This window comes from Brassica rapa, chromosome A01, assembly GCF_000309985.2.
Source record: "Brassica rapa cultivar Chiifu-401-42 chromosome A01, CAAS_Brap_v3.01, whole genome shotgun sequence".
NCBI classification, from domain to species: Eukaryota; Viridiplantae; Streptophyta; class Magnoliopsida; order Brassicales; family Brassicaceae; genus Brassica; species Brassica rapa.
In genome coordinates this window covers 19484302-19505170 of record NC_024795.2, presented here as the reverse complement: position 1 = coordinate 19505170, position 20869 = coordinate 19484302, and the positions used below count along the sequence as shown (strand labels likewise).

At 29.3% G+C, this 20869-nt stretch overlaps 3 protein-coding genes across 4 annotated transcripts; 1 reads left to right on the top strand and 2 right to left on the bottom strand.

Moving 5' to 3' along the window:
• Positions 1 to 87: 87 nt before the first annotated feature.
• LOC103830981 (transmembrane protein 87A) lies at positions 88 to 2555 on the bottom strand. 2 transcript variants are annotated; one of them, XR_004448322.1, is made up of 6 exons: positions 2215 to 2555; positions 1198 to 2131; positions 1037 to 1132; positions 826 to 962; positions 467 to 725; positions 88 to 172 (listed from the first exon to the last, which is right to left on the bottom strand). XR_004448322.1 is itself a non-coding variant. In XM_018655769.2 (5 exons), exons 1-5 carry the CDS (start codon positions 2433 to 2435, stop codon positions 578 to 580), a joined length of 1536 nt encoding a protein of 511 aa, XP_018511285.1. In that variant the 5' UTR covers positions 2436 to 2555; the 3' UTR covers positions 394 to 577. The 2 variants fall into 2 exon arrangements, 1 of the variants encoding a protein (XP_018511285.1); XM_018655769.2 differs by lacking the exon at positions 88 to 172 and having other exon boundaries at positions 394 to 725.
• A 4944-nt stretch (positions 2556 to 7499) lies between these two features.
• LOC103830973 lies at positions 7500 to 8468 on the top strand. Its single transcript, XM_009106801.3, has 2 exons — positions 7500 to 8020; positions 8148 to 8468. Exons 1-2 carry the CDS (start codon positions 7501 to 7503, stop codon positions 8201 to 8203), a joined length of 576 nt encoding a protein of 191 aa, XP_009105049.2. The 5' UTR covers position 7500; the 3' UTR covers positions 8204 to 8468.
• A 6223-nt stretch (positions 8469 to 14691) lies between these two features.
• Positions 14692 to 15280, bottom strand: LOC103830956 (defensin-like protein 245). Its single transcript, XM_009106783.3, has 2 exons — positions 15118 to 15280; positions 14692 to 15019 (listed from the first exon to the last, which is right to left on the bottom strand). Exons 1-2 carry the CDS (start codon positions 15185 to 15187, stop codon positions 14799 to 14801), a joined length of 291 nt encoding a protein of 96 aa, XP_009105031.1. The 5' UTR covers positions 15188 to 15280; the 3' UTR covers positions 14692 to 14798.
• Between the last annotated feature and the right edge of the window lie 5589 nt (positions 15281 to 20869).

Sequence of the window (20869 nt, the reverse complement as noted above, 5' to 3'; positions counted from 1 at the left end):
TATTTTGTGAGATTCTTGACAAAGTTTTGGCAAGTTTAATAGCACAGTTATAGAATTTTTAATACTTTGTAAAAAAAGCAGTCTGTATATAGCAGAAGATATTCGATGGAACTTTTGTCCTTATAGTAAACAAGTAAGACAACAAGAACTTTGATGTGAGTAAATAAGAGTCCTTAGGCCATGTACATCAGTGAACCCCATGGAAAGGATTCACAAAGCATTTTTTTTATTATTTTTTTTTTTCTGTTTGAATTTTGTTTTTAAAAAAAAAAAAAAAAAAAAAAAAAAAAAAAATTAATCGGACCAATCGCGGGCCGCCACGTGCCGTGGGACCCGCGCTACAGTGTTGACCCGGGTTCACTGCAGTGAACTTGCAAGAGACAGGTTCACCACTTTTACTTATTTTAATATTTTTTTTTTTCGAAAACCGTGTGAACTCCCCCATTGAACTCTCAATGGGAATGCCCTTAAGGGTCATAAAACAACTTACTCAGGCACAAAGGTTTAAGGATTTACATAAAGGTTACAAACTAGGATGCAAAGACTCATTAGATATAGGCTACTTACTACCTGATGTTTACTCACGTTTGTCCTCCTCAACCTCGTCTGCAAGCCCGTACAGAAGCTCATTCCTTTCAACATCGCCTGTAATCTTAATTCCACCACTCGTCAACGATATACCTTCCTCTTCAAACTCGTCCCCTGTTTCTGCTAAGTATGAATACCTGCAAGGTGCAAATATACATCTCTCGGTGAAAACCAAATAAGAGTCTTCATATCTTTGCACGATTGAAGTCAAAAAGAATTGAGAAAAAATGGTAGAACCTGGTAGGATTGTTCGATGGAGCCCAAAGGATGCATATGACTGCTAATAGGCCATAAGATAGTAGATTCCAAAACGCTGGAATGATCCACGCCATTCGCCAGAGTTCGCTTAAAGGGTCACTTGCGTTGAAGTAAAGCTGATAACAGAGACAGATAAGAATGTTCTCTTTTGAGTACTAGAGTGTTTCAAGTAACACGCAAGAGTCGTTACCTCAAAACCAATCCAAGCAATAGAGACCAGAACAGAGACAGCGAGTGAATTGGTGAAATTCCTATAAAGCTCAAGCTTAGCCATGTTTCTCTTAATCTGCAGTTGGACATTAGAAAGATAAGCAGAGCTAAAAAAAAGGTAGCTTACTGAGTCTCTCTTACCTGAAGTTTCTCAAGGGTTCTTGCCAATGATGAGAAAATCCACAGAATAAAGCAAGCATCCAATATCGCCACTGGAATCACCAAATATATCAATGTCTTTCCAGAAAAGTCGTTAATGTTTCCCAAATGCTCAACCAACTCAAGAGCCTCCGTTGCAACAAAATATACGACTCCAAGAAGAAGCACCCTCGAGCTCATCCCACCAAGCGTAGGCTTCACCACCCCAAAACCCATAGAGACAACCAAAAGAAGAAGCCTCGAAAGCGTCTTCTTAATGGAAGCAAACGTCACCGCCCACAGAGTAACATCCATCGGTCTCATCCCAGTAGAATCAAAATTAGCGTACTCAAAGTACCTAACAGCCATCTCACACATCCCAAGAGCGATAACCAAAGTGATATGATAGTGCAGCTGAATGATATCCTTCCAGAACTTAACAAACCTCAGAAACCAAACGAGGCCGAGCAAGAGATAAGCCAAAGACATGAATCCGAAAAACTTCATCAGAGGAGCCACTTTTCCCGGTAAATAACCGTCGGGATTCTTCCAAACCGTTCTCCCTCTGATCACAGTCCCGTCCAGCCCCGGGTCGCATATCACGAAGTAAAGATAGTACATCCCTGTTTTGTTTATCACCACGGTCTCCGGAAGCATAGCAGCTTCCGTCTTGTTCCCTTTAAAGAAAGTCTTGATCTGTCTCGGCCACTTATCATCATTAGAATCTCTTTTGATAATAACTTCGCCGAGAGTGCAAGAGCCAGCATCAGCAAGATCAGGAGTGCAGCAAATAGCATTGCTCTTGAGAAAAGATCCGCCGATTCGATCACGGTCTTTCACCTCGAGTAGTATCGCTTCGACCAGACCTGCGGTGGACTGCATTGGGTTCTGTTTGCTAGCGGATTCCATCGTCCTCACGAAGGTTACGTCAGCAAACCTAAGACAAGAGAGGCTTATTATACAATCTTGAAAAAACTCGCTATCAGTAAAAAGGTGATGAGGAGAGAGAGAGTGATTGACCTTACAAAGGACTTTCCTTTAAGAGATATATCGGAAGAAGAAGAGGAAGTGTTTAGGTCTTGAGAGTTGGAGGCGTAGAGACCTTCGCTGCCGCCATGGAAGAATCGAGAATTGGCTTGTGGGATGAACTTTTCGGTCTTGTAGTCGTGGATCGAGGCATTGGAAGCTCCGATGAGGAGCAGAATCCAAGCCGCCCAGAATCCCGTTGAGTGATTTTCCATGGAAATTGGTGATCGAAGATTCTCGATCGGGCAAGGGAGGAGGAATTTTGGGTACGGAGCTGATCGAAGATTCACTTTATTTTTTTTTTTTTGTCAAACAGATTCACTTTATTACCAAAAATAAATTACTCTTAAAAGTTAGACATATCTAGAAATCAATTTTTTGATGAAATGGAAGTATGAAACTATAGGTTTTCATTGGTAAATTGTAGAATTTCATAATAATAATAATTATTATTATTCCAATTTCATCTCATAAAAATTAGGTCTGCATTGATATATCAAATGAATATCAAAATAATGTAATAGTGGATAGATAACTGTTGGCACAAAAAGTTATATCAAATATTTTTTTTGGACAATTGTTAATAATATCACATTTTGAGTTTTTATCTCAAAAATGGTACTAGAAGGAAAAAGTCGCAAAAATAACATTTATTAAAGGGTAAAATATTTTTAATACTCTTGATTTAAAATTAAATAAACAAACAAAAATAAATAAAAACAAATAAAATAAAAATAAAAAATGAAAAAAGGAAATTTTTTTTATAGTTTCAGATTATATGTTTTCAGATTCGAAAATTTTTATAATTTTTTTTTGAATTTTTTTTTATTCTTTTTTCAAATTTTGTTTTTATAATTCAAAAATAATTTTTAAACTGTTTTTTTTTTAATTTTTATTTTCAGTTTTTTAGTATTTATTTTTTATTTTATAAAATTTTAAACCCTAATTCCAAAACTCCACCCTTAACTCTAAACTCTAAGGTTTGAGCCTTGAGTGCTAGTTTGAGAACAAAAACTTGGTTTGGTGCTATTCTAGTCTCTCTAATTTTTTTTAAATTATAATACTCTGAAATTTTAGTTGTGATAGAGATACTATCTTTATATTTTGAATCACCTTTAAAAAGGTGAGAATATAAATATTATATGTAATATATTTTTAAGGTTTGGATTAATTAATCCATTGAGTATAAATGTATATTTACCTCTTTAATGAAACCTATTTTTATGACTTTGAGCTTTGAGTGCTAGTTCAAGAACAAAAACTTGGTTTGATGTTTCCATTTATGTGTTGAACTTGTGCGTTTCTGGTTGTTCTTTTTGGACCTAGTAATAAATTTCACTCAGAGTTAAAGAAAAAAGAGATACTATTTATATATTTTGAATCACCTTTAAAAAGGTGAGAATATAAATATTATATGTAATATATTATCACGTATCAAAATTATAGCTTAATTCAGTGTAGGAAGTTTTTCATCCATTGTTAAATGACTAACGCATCTAATTGATCACGTATCACAAATATCCTTTTTGATCCGGATTGTTTTCTCTCTCCTCAAATAAACTCCAAAATTTGTAGTTCTCAAAAAGAAAATGCCTGGTAAACCAATCTCAATTATCAAGGTTCTAAATGTCGACCAATAGAATGAGTGGAAATAGTAAATTCCTTAATATTCTTTACAATTTACACTATTTACAAAAAATATTTGTTACATATAATTTTTTACATTCTTTAACATTTAAGAAATAATATACTATAATTATTCCTTATCAAATTAGGAGAGAAATAGCTTTTTCTTGTATTTATTTTTTTCATTCATTTCCTTCGAAATGAAAGATAAGGGTGAGGCATCCAATGTGATGGAAATTGAGATATTCCGTGACAAATCACTAGGAATTTTAGGATTGTCTCAGAAAACGTATATTGATAAATTTCTTGAGAGATTCGGCATGATGACATGTTCTTCTAGCATTGTTCCTATGCATAAAAATGACACGCTTAATCTTAAGCAACGTCCGTAGAATGAAATGAAACTTTCATTCTACGTAATTAAATGCAAAAATATTCTTATGCATCTCTTGTGGGAAGTTTGATGTACGCACATGTTTGTACCAGACCTGATATTAGCCACACAGTTGGCATGCTGGATAAATTTCAGAGTAACCCATGACTTCCTCATTGACAAACTGCAAAGAAAGTTTTGAGATACTTAAAGGGAATAAGAAAATACATGTTGACATATCGAAAATCAACACATCCACAAATGGTTGGATTTTCAGACTGAAATTTTAGTGGATGCAAAGATTCTAGACATTGTACTCTCGGCTATGTGTATCTCCTTGGTGGAGGTGTCATCTCATGGAAAAGCCAGAAGTCAGAATTGATATACACATCCACTATAGAAGTTGAGTACGTTGCATGTTATGAGGCTTCTATTCAAGGAACATGGTTGCATAATTTTTTGTCAGAGTTTTAGGCTTTGAGCTTTGAGTTTATTCTATTTTTTCATGTTTTTGTATTCTTTTTGTGTATTTTATTATTAAGAGAAATGACATATATATAGGAATTTTTCTATTACTGGTAAGTAACAGCTGATGAACATATAATGGTTTTATCATATAACAGCTAATTTAGTACAAAAGTTTGTTAGTATAGCACACTACAAAAACTTTTCCACCTAACACATCACTTTTACTCATACATTTGTCATTAATGAATTGTAAACTTATTCATCGTAAACGATTTGTTAACTTACAATTTCTTACGACAAATTTTCTTCTTAGTCGGCAATTTGTAGTAAACATACATGTGATTACGATATAATATTTTCCTCGTAAAATTACCTCGATTTTACGACGATTGTATGTTTTGTTGTAAAGTCTTCGTCACCTTTTCTTCAATTTATGATGATAAAATTTTATCGTAAATTTTTTTCTGTAAAGTTTTGTCGTTATGCACATGTTTTCTTCGTAATGATAAGATTCAATAAAGATTGCGAAGTTTAGTAACCACCTTGTTTTCCTCGCTGATCATTGTAGGTTCAGTCCAACCATTAATGACTACAAATCATACTTCTTCATCAATCGCCTGAATGACATGTCTCACCCAAAATTTTCAGTGACCAAACTTTCTTTCGTCTAGCGTGATAAGCTTTGAACCGCAATTAGTTATTTCATATTGTACATGTTGTTTCCAAGACTTCAACTTGTAAAGGCGATATTTCAAATCGTATAGGTTGTCCAGCTCTTAGACCAAATGAAAAACTTAGAATGTGGATAATACGAAAGATCAAAGATATGAGATTCTTCTTCAACAAATACCTTTATTTGAATTTACTTGAACAATTTGATCAGACTTGTTCAATCATATATGTGACTACACAAAATTTGTATATCAACACTGACAGTTGCAACAACAGTTGCTTCTCTAACAAGAAAATACTAATCACCAAAAACTCTAAGCTCATGTTCTTTAGCTTGTATTTTCTTTTTATCGTTGAAAACGGCTAACCTAATCTCTATTAAGTGTGCTTTAATATTTGATAAACAAATGTGCTTTAATATAATTTTTTGAACATATAAAACTTTTATGACTGACTAAATCTTCGTCTGTTCCTACTTTCCAAGTGTTAACGGAAATTTGACTTGGTCTTGTTGTGATTTACGAATGCATTGTATTATAAAAACATACTAGATTTTAACCAGCACGGTGTACGGGTAACATTTCATTTATAAATATAAATTTTATATTATTTTGTATATAATAGTTTATGATAATATATTGCTGACATTTTAAAAATAACTAAATAGATGATATATAGTTTTAAATATTAAAATTTAACATATGTTAACAATTTTATTTTTTGTAAAAATTATTACATAATTTATGAATATTAATCATTTTAAAAGGTGAATGATATTTTAGTCACTTTAAACGGTGAATAATATTTTACTTATTTATCTTACTGAAAGTTTTTTTTTCAAAATATATTGGTTTACAAATTCAACATAATTTTAATATGTTTGCAAAAAAACATAATTTTAATATGTAATTCATTAATTACTTCTATTTTAATATAATGTAGAATATACTTATATATAAAATTTATAAAATTAGCAAAAAAAAACATTATTTTGTTTATAATAAAAATTTAATTAAAATTAATTTATAATAATATTATACTACTAATTTTGAAATTAATCAGTGCATTAATTAAAAGAATATTTAAATTTTGAAAATGAATTTTTTAGATTTTTTCTCAATAGATTTTGTTATTCCTAAAACTAAAATTTACATTTATAGTTAAAATAGATTTGTTATTAATATCTTTATAATTATTTAGAAATATTATATATTAAATAAACTAATGTAAACAATAAAAAAATTATTTGAATATATGTATTTAGATTTTTAGTATGACTATTTTGTAGTAGATAAAAGTGGTATTTTTCTTTTAGTAGAGAAGATAAAACTTTTTTTCAGTGCCATATAGCTACTCCAAAATAGCAATATTTTTCTATTGACTTGCATTATTTGTATTATACGCCTCACTCTTATCGCACACCAGGGACAACGGTTTTTTAAGTACTCGAATTATATTTGACGATTTGTTATGGAATTTCATCATTCAAATTGCATTATTTCAACCCCTATTTTTAGTTCGGATAAGAATGTTTGGTCCCACATCCCATTTACTTGTACAATTCTTAGACAAGACAAAGAATAATGTCTAAATGTAAGACTGACTTAAATAAAAACCTTTCAAAAAGAAGAAACAATTCTTTCCGAAAATTCAGCAGCAGAGAAGATACTTCATAGTCTTCGAATGGTGACGATCGTCCCGCCCCGCAGTTAACAGTAACAAAAATTTATACATATACTATATATCTATATATTTTTATAACAGTTAAAATCGCATCGCAGTTGAACCATTTGTCCTGCACCGCTCAAACCGCAGTCACCACAAAAGTATGACTAATGTGTGTGTGATACACTTCACCATGAGTGGTACTTAAAATCCACTAATCTATGTTTTAAAGAAAATCCATTATAATATTTTTTAATATTTAATCCATTATAATGTTTCCAGGAAACAAACCGTGATTTGCGGATGTTACCACGTCAATTAGTTCAACATGGCTTTACTTAAGGGAAAAGACTATGATTTCAAATAGTTAGTACAACCCCTAATGCTATTATTCATCTTTTAGTATTATATATATTATTAATATTATGTATTTTTGAATAATCACCACTCATTGCTAACCAGCTCATAAGATAAAAATGACAACTCATTTCTCCACTCTCTTGACAAAAACAGAACACCAAACATTTAAACCTTTCAAAACGCAAATCTCACAATCCAACAACAAAAAAAGCAAGAAAATGTCTCTGTTTCTTCTTCTTGCTCTTCTTCTACTCCCATTCATCACTCCATCTTCACAATCCTCAATCCGAAACCTCCTCGAAGCTCGTGGTTTACCAGGTGGTTTATTTCCAGACAACGTGGAGAGTTACAGTCTAGACGTAAAGACAGGGGAGCTCGAAGTTCAGTTACAAAATCCTTGTTTTGCTCGGTTCGAAAACAGAGTATATTTTGATAGTGTGATTAAAGCAAATCTTAGCTATGGTGGCCTTGTTGGGCTTCAAGGTTTGACACAAGAAGAGCTTTTTCTTTGGTTACCAGTCAAAGGCATTGCAGTGAATGATTCTTCTTCTGGACTTGTTCTTTTCGATATCGGTGTTGCTCATAAACAAATCTCTCGCTCTCTCTTTGAAGATCCTCCTGTTTGCTATCCACCCGGTAAGTCAGTGTGTAGCTTAAGGTTCCTCAAAATGTTATCGTTATTATGTTAATCCGTTTTTGACATGTTTGGAGATCTTGAACGCGTCTTATTTATATTTTTATGTTCTTATGTTTGTTATCATAGGATCTATTATGGAGAAGATAGAGAAGAGGAAGATGGATATTCAACTCCAGAGATAAGAGGATTTTTTTGAGGTGTATGAGATTGAAAACTTAAATCTTCTCTCTCTCAAACGTGAACAAAATATGTGTCTACTTTTTCTCTTTGGGTTGGGCTGTTTTGTGAAAACTGAAATGTGGGAGAAAATTTGTAAAATATGGAAAGAAGACAGGAAAATTTTGGAACTTTGTATAAACTATGGGGTCTACAATGTAATCAATTTTGTCACTTGTCATTTTTCGTTTCTTTATTTGAGAATATATATATAGAGTACTTTTAAATATACCGAAAAACTTTTGCTTTATTTTGTTGCGAATTATGGTTTTGTTTAATCATCATGTTCTAACGTAATCATTGACATACAATTACGCTTTAACACGAAGCTGCGCTGCGCGTTACTATGTTTGGTGCTTCTCGTATGGTACCAAATCCAGCTGTATCACGTAAAGAATGATTAACATTGTCCTTTTTATCCGCTATAGTGTATATACCTTTTTATTAATTATTATATTTTTATAATGTTCATATTATGTAGTTTTCATTGTCTCGTCCTAACTTAAATAATACGTGGTTGAATTAGATAGATTATCATACTATTATTTGAAAACACGATTAAATTAAAACATTATAATTTGATTGGTTCACTTTTTTACCATGTTGATTTAATTATTTCACAATAGTGAGTATCCAGGACCGGCTCAACACTGATAGGGCCCTAGGGCAAAAAAAAAAATTTTTACTCTCTAAAATTTATATAAAGATAATGTTTAAAATATTTTTAAAATTTAATCAATAATATTTTGTATATTTTGTAATAAAAATAAAACTATATACATATCAAATAATTTTGGGCCCTTTTCAATTTTATTTATTATATTTATAATTTTTTTTATATATAAAAATATAGATTTATAAAAAATTGGACCCCTTATTTATCATTACACGGAGGGACACGGGCTCGGACCCGGGGCGGTCGCACCGCTTGTCCTCCCTTGTAAGCCGGCCCTGTGAGTATCTCCAATAGAGGTTCTACCCATTAGAGTTCCAAACTTGTCATATATGTATATGTATATGTATATGTATATGTATGTAGTTGTAAGGTTCATTATTTTGTGGTAAACCCCTCCTACAATCTCTTAAAACAAAAACATATACAATATATACATATATATATCGTAAGTTTAGAATTCCAATGAATAGAATTCCCATTGAAGGTGCTCTAATATGTCATTAATCATTAACTTTCTCTAAACTTGTTGACGTGTCATAGACAAATATTTTGATTTTAAAATAAATAAATAATAGTCAAATAAATTTAATCACTTTGGTAGACAAACCAATATATTAGTCAAATACTATATAGTAGTTAACTCACTAGATTATTATTATATACAATTAACTCACTAGATTATTATTATATACAATCTTATCATTACTTTTATAACATTATTAACAAAAAAAATTGTACTAAAATATGATTTTATACAATTTTATCATATTATAAGATGTATATTTTATAAATTTCAGATTAATATAAAATATATAGTTTTAGGTCAACTATAAGATATAACTTTATAAATTTTTATCACATAATAAAGTATATATAATTCAAATTTATATGACTATGTAGTTTTATGCCAAATTATTTAATCATTTTTTAAAAATAAAGTTTAGTACTAATTTTATACATATTTATCATATAGATAGTATACTCTTTTATAAGTATGTACTATAAAATTAGAATATGATATGTGTAACATGTTTTATTTGATCATTTTCTAATTCAAATTAATTATCTATAGTGGGATTTGTTAATCAAAAAGATTTTGCAACAACTCCATATATTTATTTTTTCCTTATTATCTATTATTTAATATTTAAGTTTGTATAGTGAGATTTGTTTTATCAAAAATCAACTGCAATCAACTGAAGATATATCTTTTTCTCTAATATCATGCATTTAATATTTAAATATTTATATAACAATATTTTTCAATCTAAACTATTAAAACAGAAATACAAATTTATATTGACCCTAACTTTTCCTAAATATTTACAATCTACCACTGAGGTACTAACTATTTATTTAACACAAATATGCTTTTATTAGTTTCTAAATTTTGATAATAATAATATCTAAACGAATTATACCATAACTAGCTACTTTCCTATTTAAAATGATCTTGGCAAACAATAATTAATTTACTGTCGAAAAATCATAAATTCATAACTATCTTCAGTATCATCTTCCTAAAAATATCTTTGAATATTCGTTTTTAAATTATATCCAGTGAAAAATATATTATTAGCTAAAGAATATTAGTTAATATCCTCATAACTTTGAGAATACACTAAAACTTAAATACCCTAACACTATAAATTATACTACTAATAATTTTCCTAAATATTTAACGGATTTTTCTTACTTCAAACTTTATATGACATATACATATTCTTTTTACTTTAATAAAATATATTAAGTACTATACTAATTAATAATAATAATAATATAATATAATATAATATATACCTATTAAATTTGTTTTAAAAACTTCATATATTAAGTAATTTTCATATAAAAATGAAAAGCATAGCATATCATTTTGCTAGGAAACATGTGCGTTTTTAAAATAGATATAGTAATCTTCACAAGCATATTAGATAACATGATTTATAAATAAAAAAAAATGATTTTTATAACATACCATCAATGTTTTAAAAACCGGATCGGGTGATGAACCTATGAAACATATAAATTATAGTTCAATTTGGGTCAAAAAGTTCAAATAAGTTTTAATAATAATGTTTTATAAATATTTATGTATATGTATGGTAAAATCATTTGAATATATATATATATAATTATATATGTACTTTACTATTTCTACAATTTATAGTATTGAAAATTAAATGATACTTAAGAATTTTGTTTTCTTTCTATAACAACTATCCATTTATCCACATTTCTTCTTCATTTTCATCTTACATCTTTATGCAAAAAAAAAAACTTTTTTAACACTTTTAGAATTATGTATACAAAACTTTTCTTCTTTGTATTATCTATCATTATATACACTCTAATAACAAATTTACTAAATCAATGCACACTCAATGAAAAAAAACCCTGTTCGGGAATGCGCTAGGCGCTAGTCGGACAGTCGGGTTAGAACTAGCGCGTAAAGAGAAAATCGGAGATTAATCAGAAATTATGCAGGGCGGAATTTTTAGATTGTTTACTATGTTATAAAACATATTAATATTTAATTGTGTAAAACATTTATACATTTTCATGTTAAAGATTGAATAAAACACAAAAATAGAATATATAAACTTAATGTAGTGTAATTTTCATCAAAATTATATAAATGATATTTATAAAATTTTAGATCAAATAAACAAATAAAAATATTATTAAAATAAAATTAAAAAAAAATAGATTAGGCGGCCGCAGCTAGGCGGTCTAGACGGAGTCCGATTTTTAAACCGATTTGGCATAAATCAGAGCGGAAGAGTGACGCGTAGCGCTCAGACGGCCGCCTTGGCGGCTAGGCGGCCGATTTTTAGAACAGGGCAAAAAACTATATTTGATGTACTACCGCTAAAGGAAATATCATTGAAATATAACTGAATTTGTAATCAAGTTTTTCAATAGAATTGAATAATCAGTTCTAACTTCTAACGATTTTATTGGTTTTTGGCTAATTTTATTTGTTCAGCACAAATTTATTTTAAGAATAACATGTACCCGACTAAACAAAGGAATCACGGTTGAACCGTTCCAACCAGCCGGTCCAATTAATAAAATAATCCATATCATTTTATTGTCTAAATATTTAAAAGCAATATACTAACACAATGTAAACACAATTAAAAACCATGATCAATCTTAATTTGGTCTTTAAAAGTAAAAAGTTATCCGTGCAAATGCACAGGTTAAAATCTATTTAATCTTAAGAGGTAATATACTCTCGATATATTTTCTTTTATTATTATTAAAATATATCTTTGCTAACAAGATATTTTATAAAAAATCTTAACTTAGAAATAGGATAATTAATTAGATAATATTATATTTCTTAGCATATTGTGAAAGCTAGATCATTTAGTAACGTCTTCCAACCTAATATATAAACAAGCCATTCTCAGCACTCAGCAGAGACAAAACCATTTCTCTATGAAATTTTTGTTGCTTGATTTATTAGTTTTATATTATTTTGAATGTTAAGCATATATATATATATATATTTGTATTATTTTGAATGTTAAGCATATATATATATATATATATTATCCGGTTTGCTTATTTTGATTTTGTTTTTTATTGCAGGTTAACCATTTCTTCAGGAAATTAGGAAATGATAAGCTGAATGCTGAAGATATGGAAGCTACAATTGACAATGTCAATTTTTATTGCTGTCAATTTCGTTTATTTTTGGTATGATGCTAAAAGTTTTTTTTTCTTTCTTTTGATTACATGGCTGCTAAGTTGCTTGATTATATAAGTGACAAGGATTTCTTCGCCGAGTTCTCTGCCTCCAGTGTTTATGCTAATTCTTTAAAATGGGGATTTGGAATGGCTTTAACATGACGAGATACATGCATCTCTAAACATGGTTTTCTGCAAGAAGAAGCAAGCATGTATGCTATTATTTTCAAAGCTCAAAGGAAAAACCGGTGGCCACATAACTTCTAATGGATGGTATGCATGGTTTGTTTAAATGATTTTTTTTCTTGCTTGAAAAAGGTTTTCTGTTATATTTTTTTTGGTTTTTAACATTTTTATTATAATCTTGTGGTTGCAGCTGAAAGAGTGTACTGACAATTAGACAATACACAAGATCTGAGCAACATTAAGCCTGTTAGGCAAACAAAACTCAGTTTTTTAAAAATTATTTGTTCACATAATTTTATAATCATTGTATCTTATTACAGAAAAAAAAACTAAACCTTGATCACAAAATTTTATGTGAGACTTTTAACAGTGATAGTAATTTATACTCCCTCTGTTTTCAAATATAGGTAGTTTTAGCAAAAAGAGTTTGTTTCACAATATAAGTAATTTACATATTTCAATGCACCTTTTTTATTTATTGTATATTGTGTGACCAATAAAATAATGTTAAGTTTTTTATAATTGGTTGAATTAATTGATTAAATGATATTTTTTTTAGATAACAAATTTCTAAATATTTGTGCTTTTAAGAAAAATTACTTATAATTAAAAACAGAGGGAGTACTTGTTTTGAAAAATTCAAAATACAACATATACAAAAAGTTCTAAATTTTTATTATATGATTAACGTAACTGTGTAATTTATTTTAATAATAAATAATTAAACAAAAATGATAGAAATTATACAGATTGTTTGCAAATCTTTATTATTTAGAATCATTAATAACCATATATATATATTAATCACATTAGGTAATTCCGTATGTTTTATTTAAGAAAATAATATATATAATAATTTCAATTTGATAAATGAATTGTCTATAATGGACATGCTATATCATATAACATTTTCTATCAATTTAATTTTGGACTAACAAAATTCTCAATTGATTCTCAAGATGCCACATAAGCAAAATTAGCATTTCAATTACGTGACAACTCAGCAGAGCACTTTTTTAATTAGTACAAACTACAAATTATAACTTTTAATTGTTTATCTATTAATATATAGGAGATTTTCCTAATTACTTTTCCACCTGTTAGATCGCGGACAAGATTTTTTCGCCCTGAATCAATGCAGACTTCCAAGATCTCCCTTTTAATATGTACGAGTCTACATAAGTCTGTGAATGTTTGCTGTAAAAAAAAAATGTACATAAAAGCATTTGGAAATTGGTTCAGCCTCCAAAGTTGTTTAGTGAACTTGACTTGACTGGTCATTATAAAACTATAATCATAAAATACTTGTTATTTAGTTTTGTTTATGTATATGTTAACAAAATTGAAATTTAGGTACTTTTCGTTTTAGTTAGATTTTAGTCAAAATAAATACCACACACATAAAATGAAAAACATTTAGAATAATAATGCATCATACTTGTAGGGTGTTGAATTTGAAATTTGAAATGATTTTTACTAAATGAAAAACCTTATATAATTAGAAATAAGTTTCAACTTAAAAAAAAAACAAAACAAATTAGTGTCACTGGAAGATGATTTAAATATGTACTTTAGAGTATACTGTCATTTAAAAAATATTTTAAGCACATTTTAAGAGTTATTTATGATTTTAATGAAATAAAAGTTTCTCTGAATGAGTTTAATGAAACCAGAGCATAGTTTTCACTCTGGTCGATCTAAGATCTTTGATGGTTACATATGCTATGTTTATTTCTTTGATTTTATTTACTGTTGGAGTCTGAATAAGTTGAGAAATGCGCAATTCTAGATTGTTTGTGAATATGACACCAAACACTCCTATATATCTATACTAAAGATAGTTAAAAAAAAATTATAATGCTACTATATACACAAATGTGTCTAATTTTATTTGGAGATGCAATTATATTATTATTATCTCACGGGAATTTAAACAATATTACAGATATATATGAAAATTGTTTAGAACAACAGTTTGGGGTATTATAATTAGAAGAAATTTTTTATTTGCAAATCATATTAGGACAACTACAGAGACGCATATTGTTAGACTGAGAAGTGCAAGTGCAGGAGATTGGGCCAAGCCTTACATATGGATACCAAGTATTTAACAAGTCATTTACACATTGTTGTGCTCCATCATTTGAGCATGAACCACTGAACGCTTGTTTTTTTGATGGGCACCACGGCTTTATCTGCCCAGTAGTCACACTTAGTTCTTCACCTATAATTCATCAATATAAAAACTGAATTAAACAAAGTTGGTTTGGGTTAACTTGGAATATGATGAGCAAAATGGTTATCTCAGTATGATGATAAGACCTTGAGAGAAGTGGCTTGGGAGTAAAGAGGATAAGATACAACAAGCCAAGAAGATTGCAGCCAACCTCATCTTTTCTTTTGTTTATTCTCTCCTCTCTCTGTATGTCTCTTTGTGTTTTATAATATATTTTGCTATATAACTAGTGGCTAACAAGCACTAATATATATATATATATATAGTAGATTTGATTCTGTTCAGAGTAAAAATAAAGCCATATTTTATAGCAATCTTTCTTATAAATCAAACCATTCAAATTGATATTTTATTACTAATAGCTATAAGAAACAAAAAGAATCTATGTTAAACTATTCAAAGAAAATTTAATAAATAATAAGATATATTTTAGAGGATCTTTTGATTCAGGTTATCTAGATTTGTTTCTAAATAGGTTTACATAAAATCAAATTTTAATTATTTCATTTTAGATACGTGTAGATTTGGTTTTAATGTATCAAAACTATAAAAAAGAATAATATAACTTTAGGTCTTATATATCAAGATCTGTTAAATATCTAGAAAATATCAAATATGCTTTATATATATATATATATATATATATATATATATTATTTTAAAGTTTGACAGAAATATTGAATGAATTTTAGTTCTTTGTAGATATTTTATTTTCAAAATGTATAATTTAATTTAGAAATCTTTATTAAAATTTCATAAATTTGATTTTTAGTATTTCTAGATATTCGTGTTAGGGAATAGGGATAATTAATCAGATCTTGTAGTTGTAGGTAGGTTTTTAGCGTTCGGATATTTGTTCGGATTTATGTCGGTATTTTGGTGTTAGAGTCTAGAATCCGTTTGGATATTTTTATGTATTGAATCAGGTTCAGATATTTTTAGTTTGTGGTTAAGTTATTTTGGATCGGGCTCGGCTATTTAGATTTTAAAAATAAAATTCAAATTATTCATTGGTAAGGTTTTTTGTATTTAAAATTTTACCATTAACTTAATTGGTTTTCTAATTTTTAATAGGTTAAACAATTAATAGGTTTGTAGATAAAAAATTGAAAATATAAAGAAAATAATTTGGCTGTTGTCTTGCAGTTTTGAATACAACTTTTGTTACTTCATGAAACAAGAAGCTTTTCACATATATTTTAAGCAAGTAGAAAATCACTTTGTCTGCAATTATATGTATATTATATGATCTTTGAACCATATGCAGCAAATATTTTGAATAAAATGAAAGAAAGAAAAGAAACAAAAAATATAAGGTTAAGTATGCATATGTTTGGTTATCTTCGGATATCCATTCGGGTTAGGATATAACCCATTTGGGTTTTGTTATACAATCTCTTGTAACTCAATACCAGTTCGGGTAATTTTTCACTTCAGTTTGAATTTCGGTTTAGGTTTTAAGGGACAGGTTCGGATAGGAGTTTGAGTATTAGGTAAAATAACCAGGTCTAGTTGTGGAAGTAATATCTTTGCCGTCATAATTCGCTTAGTTTAGGATTAGACATGATATTAGGCTAAAAGAGGTGGAGTTTCTGCTAACTGGAAATTGCATCAAGTTAATGAAACTATTGAAATTTCCGCCTAACGTTCCAAATGGTGATCCATCAAAGCTTAAGGGTTGATAGATGCAAAAGGAACCATCGATGAAGCTTGACAAGTCTGGTAGCGGCGTGAGCGCAGATCATGGATCTGCATGTGCCGACTAGGGCTAGGATTTATTATCTGGAATCCGGATCGATGCGGATCCGCTCCGAAAGTAAGAAATCTAAGGTGTCCGGATCCGGATAGTAAAATGTCAGATCCGTCGAATTCAATTCAGACTCCAAATATCTTGATTTTAACTCTAGATCCGCATTTTTAAAATCCATTAAATTTAAAATTTTATTAATAATTATACATTATATTAATCTTCCAATATAATATTTTATTTTAATGTTTATAATCTTATATATATTTTAGAGATTTTTCTATAAATATTTAATTTATATATTAGTTTTAAAATTTAGCATTTTAAAACTATTTTCTAACTTTTTTTTACGGATCTGAATCCAGATCCGGATACTTGCAGATATTACAATATTTAGATGGATATCTGAAACTCAGATATCCAGAAGTCACGGATTCAGATACTAAGATCACGGCTTCTACGAATCCGTATCCAGATCCAAATACCTTAAATTCTTTGAATATCTGGATCCATCTCACCCTTAGTGTTGTCTGCACAAAGATTATCCATCTCGAGTGATGATGTATGGCGATACGCTTGTTTTTATTTCTTTTCCCATAATCAGTATATTGGGTCTGGGTAAAAGGGTTTAAAATGTATATCAATGTATATTGGAGAATATGTATGTCAATCTTTGTTGTATTTTCTCTTATGAGTTTTTTTATGAAAGAAGTTGGTCGACAAAAAATAATTAAGTTGATGAGATGGACAGATATATCTGGAACTAGGTCGCACGAAATCTTCAGACGTATACTTCCCGTTTCGGAACCGAAATCTGATTCATGTGTAAGCTTTGTGTCTTTGAATCACGCTTCCAAAACACTTATGTTTTGTTTGGAATCACGCTTCCGTTTAAAAAATGATGTCAAAAATAAATAAAAAATATAAAATCATGTTTTTTTTATATAAATCAAAAACTTAATGGGAAATACCCTAGGATAACACTAAAAAAGTTTCTTTTGATAAAAAAAAAAGTCTCTATCACAAATATAGACTCTAAGAATCAAAATGACCAAAATATTCATTAAAGAGGTAAATATACACTTATACCCCTAGAGTTAACTAATTCAAACCTTAGGGTTTAGAGTTAAGAGAGTGAGAATTTGAGTTTGAGGTTTAATATTTTATAAAATAGAAAATAAATATTAAAAAATTTAAAAATAGTTTCAAAAAGTATTTTCGAATTACAAAAAGAAAATTTGAAAAAAAAATAAAAACAAAATTTGAAAAAAAAATTATAAAAAAGTTCGAATTTGAAAACATAATAAAATCTAAAACTATAAAAAAAAGTTATTTTTTTATTTTTTTTATATATCTAGGTTATTAGTGTCCTTTTACCTATTAACTGAAATATTTTGGTCATTTTCCTCTTTGTGGTCTATTTTTGTGACCAAAACTTGAAAATGATCTATTTATGAGAATTGCCCAAACTTAATTGTAATGAAATAGAGAGAATAAAAATATACAAACATTAAAACTAAAATTATCTTTAAGTATTGAGGTTCTACTAGAGATATAACATATATATTCAAATAATATTGTGTCAATTATTTATGAAATGTTAAAAATAATTAATATAATAATTTATAATAAAACTAATTTATGTGTATTTTCACAGCTTTAATATTAAATTATTATAAATGAATAAATAATTTATATTTATTTTGAATCATATATTTTTTCATGAATTTTATAAAATTTATTATATATATATATATGGATATACGCTTCCAACACGTACCGACTTCTTAATTTTTTAAAAAATTCTCGCTTTTGTGCTTTTATACATTTCCGATTCCATGTACTTGCTTCTGATTCCATGTAACATAGGTTTAGAATGCTTAAATTAACATACTCAATTTAAAATGTACTAGTTAATGTTTTAGTGTTATATATATTCAATTTAAAAGTTAAATTGATTAAACAACCAAAAAATTATATTCATTTAAAGATACCATGGCCCGTGGGAGCCGAGCAAAGTTTTTGATAAATCTCGCCAAACCATAAAAGTATACGGGGGTAAGCAACAAAGAGGTAGTGTCTTGTCTCATCGGGCGCCCACATAGAATAAGTTTGAGGTTGACGTTCGAGAAACAGCGGTGGTAAGACTTTCTCTCATTGCTAACAAGGTTAAAATAGAGTAATTAGATACTGAAAAATAAAAATTCCTGTGTGTGTTGAAGTGGCTCGTTGGTAACAGAGCATTGGTCGGTGCTTCCGTTAACCAGCGATCGAGTACAGACACATCATACTAGACCAAACCAAAGAAAAAAAAAAAAATTTTAATTTTCCAAAAAAAAAAAAAAAAAATTCCTACGAAGGTGTCACCAATATTCACCACAAGGTTTGAAAGAGATTGATTGTCCATAAAAGTTTTTCTTTAAAAACAAGAAAAATTGGACCAGAAAGCCCGTACATCTTCCTAGAGAAAAACCCATACCCAACCTCTTTAACCACTAACCTTGGGTCAGTGTTAACATGTCCCTAGTGCAGCATCTAGTTGTTTGCACTTTGGATAGTACTCAACCTAAATATCGATTAATTGTCTTCCAAGGTCATTTATGGCTTAAAATGGATCAGAATGTCACTTTATTTAATACAGCACACAACTTAAAGAAAGAGAATGGGAAAAGCTCCTTAATGGTGTTTGAATGAATTACGATTAAAAATCAGTAGTTTGGTTGTATATTAATATAGACGAATTAACATGGAAAATCAAATTGGTTCAGAAACAGAAAATAAACATAATGGATTACCATATATTCGATAAGCAACATCATATATGAAGATGATTTCTAACCCGCTCAAGGAAAATAACTGTCTGAAGCCATTTACACTTCAGTAATAGACTGGCATCCTGAAAATGAAGATATTTTAGCAGTCAGAGGCATAATGATTGGAAAATGAATGTGTGGTAACGCTGCAAACTTCCAAAGAATTAAATAAAGTTACGAAGTAATACACAACGTTAACCTAATAGACTAAGAGCCAAAAAAAAGTGTGTCTACCATGTAGTTATCCTTCACATCAGATGCTGAAAGAAAGATTTATGCTTCAGAAACGACCTGACAAATCAACTCACTGGTGTTCATCTGCATAACACTCTGTATAAAATCAGTTGGGAGAGTCAACAAAAAGAAAAGACGGGCAGCCATTATCAGGTATTCAAATAAATCTCATTGCTTGCACACCTTAAGCTTTCTAGTAGTCAGTTAGCTCGTGTTGGTTTGAACTTCATCTTCCACCATCTCCCTAACCTTCATAAAAACAATAAATTACAGGACAACAAACATTCTACATTTACAGTACAGGCCCATCAACTCCCCAACTGGCTTCCTAGAGTCTAGAGTCTGAGCAATCTCACATCCATGTTTGAAGGACATCGGCCTGATTTCAAATCGGAAAAAAAGATCGATGAAATTAGCCAACTTCAGAGAAAAGATTTATTTACTGTTTTCACGACTTCAGATTATGATGGTCAAGGAAAGAAAAACTTGCCTTTTATAGAAATAGAGACACTGCCTTGGTGCAGAAGAATAAGATGCATTCAATAACAGATTGTGCTAGAAGAGAGATGACGGAGTTAAAGAGCACGATAAAAGAGGATGAATCAGAAACGTTTCTGTTTATCTAAAGAGAAGACAGAACGCCAGGTAGAAGATTTACAGAGTGACTCTTAACGTGGATTGAAGGTAACAAACTTAATAGCTGTATCAGAGATTGGAGAAGAAGACAGGACTATATTCTTATTTACCCTACTATCTCTCACAAAAATTCTAATATACCCCACTTCTGATAAATTATATTTTTCTTTTTCTTTTTAATTACAAAAAGTGGCTATATACAAAAACACCCTTAATGAACTTAAACATTTACCTGATCCAACCTAGCTAACCCAACCCCACCCATATCCAATTTGATTATCCGAATCCATATCACGTGTCCCTCTCTTTTTTCACTTACAAAAATCTCTCATCATCTTCTTCTTCATCTCCCTTTTCATCAATTATCGTAGGTGATGATTGTTTCAATAGTTTCTAGTTTTAGATTTT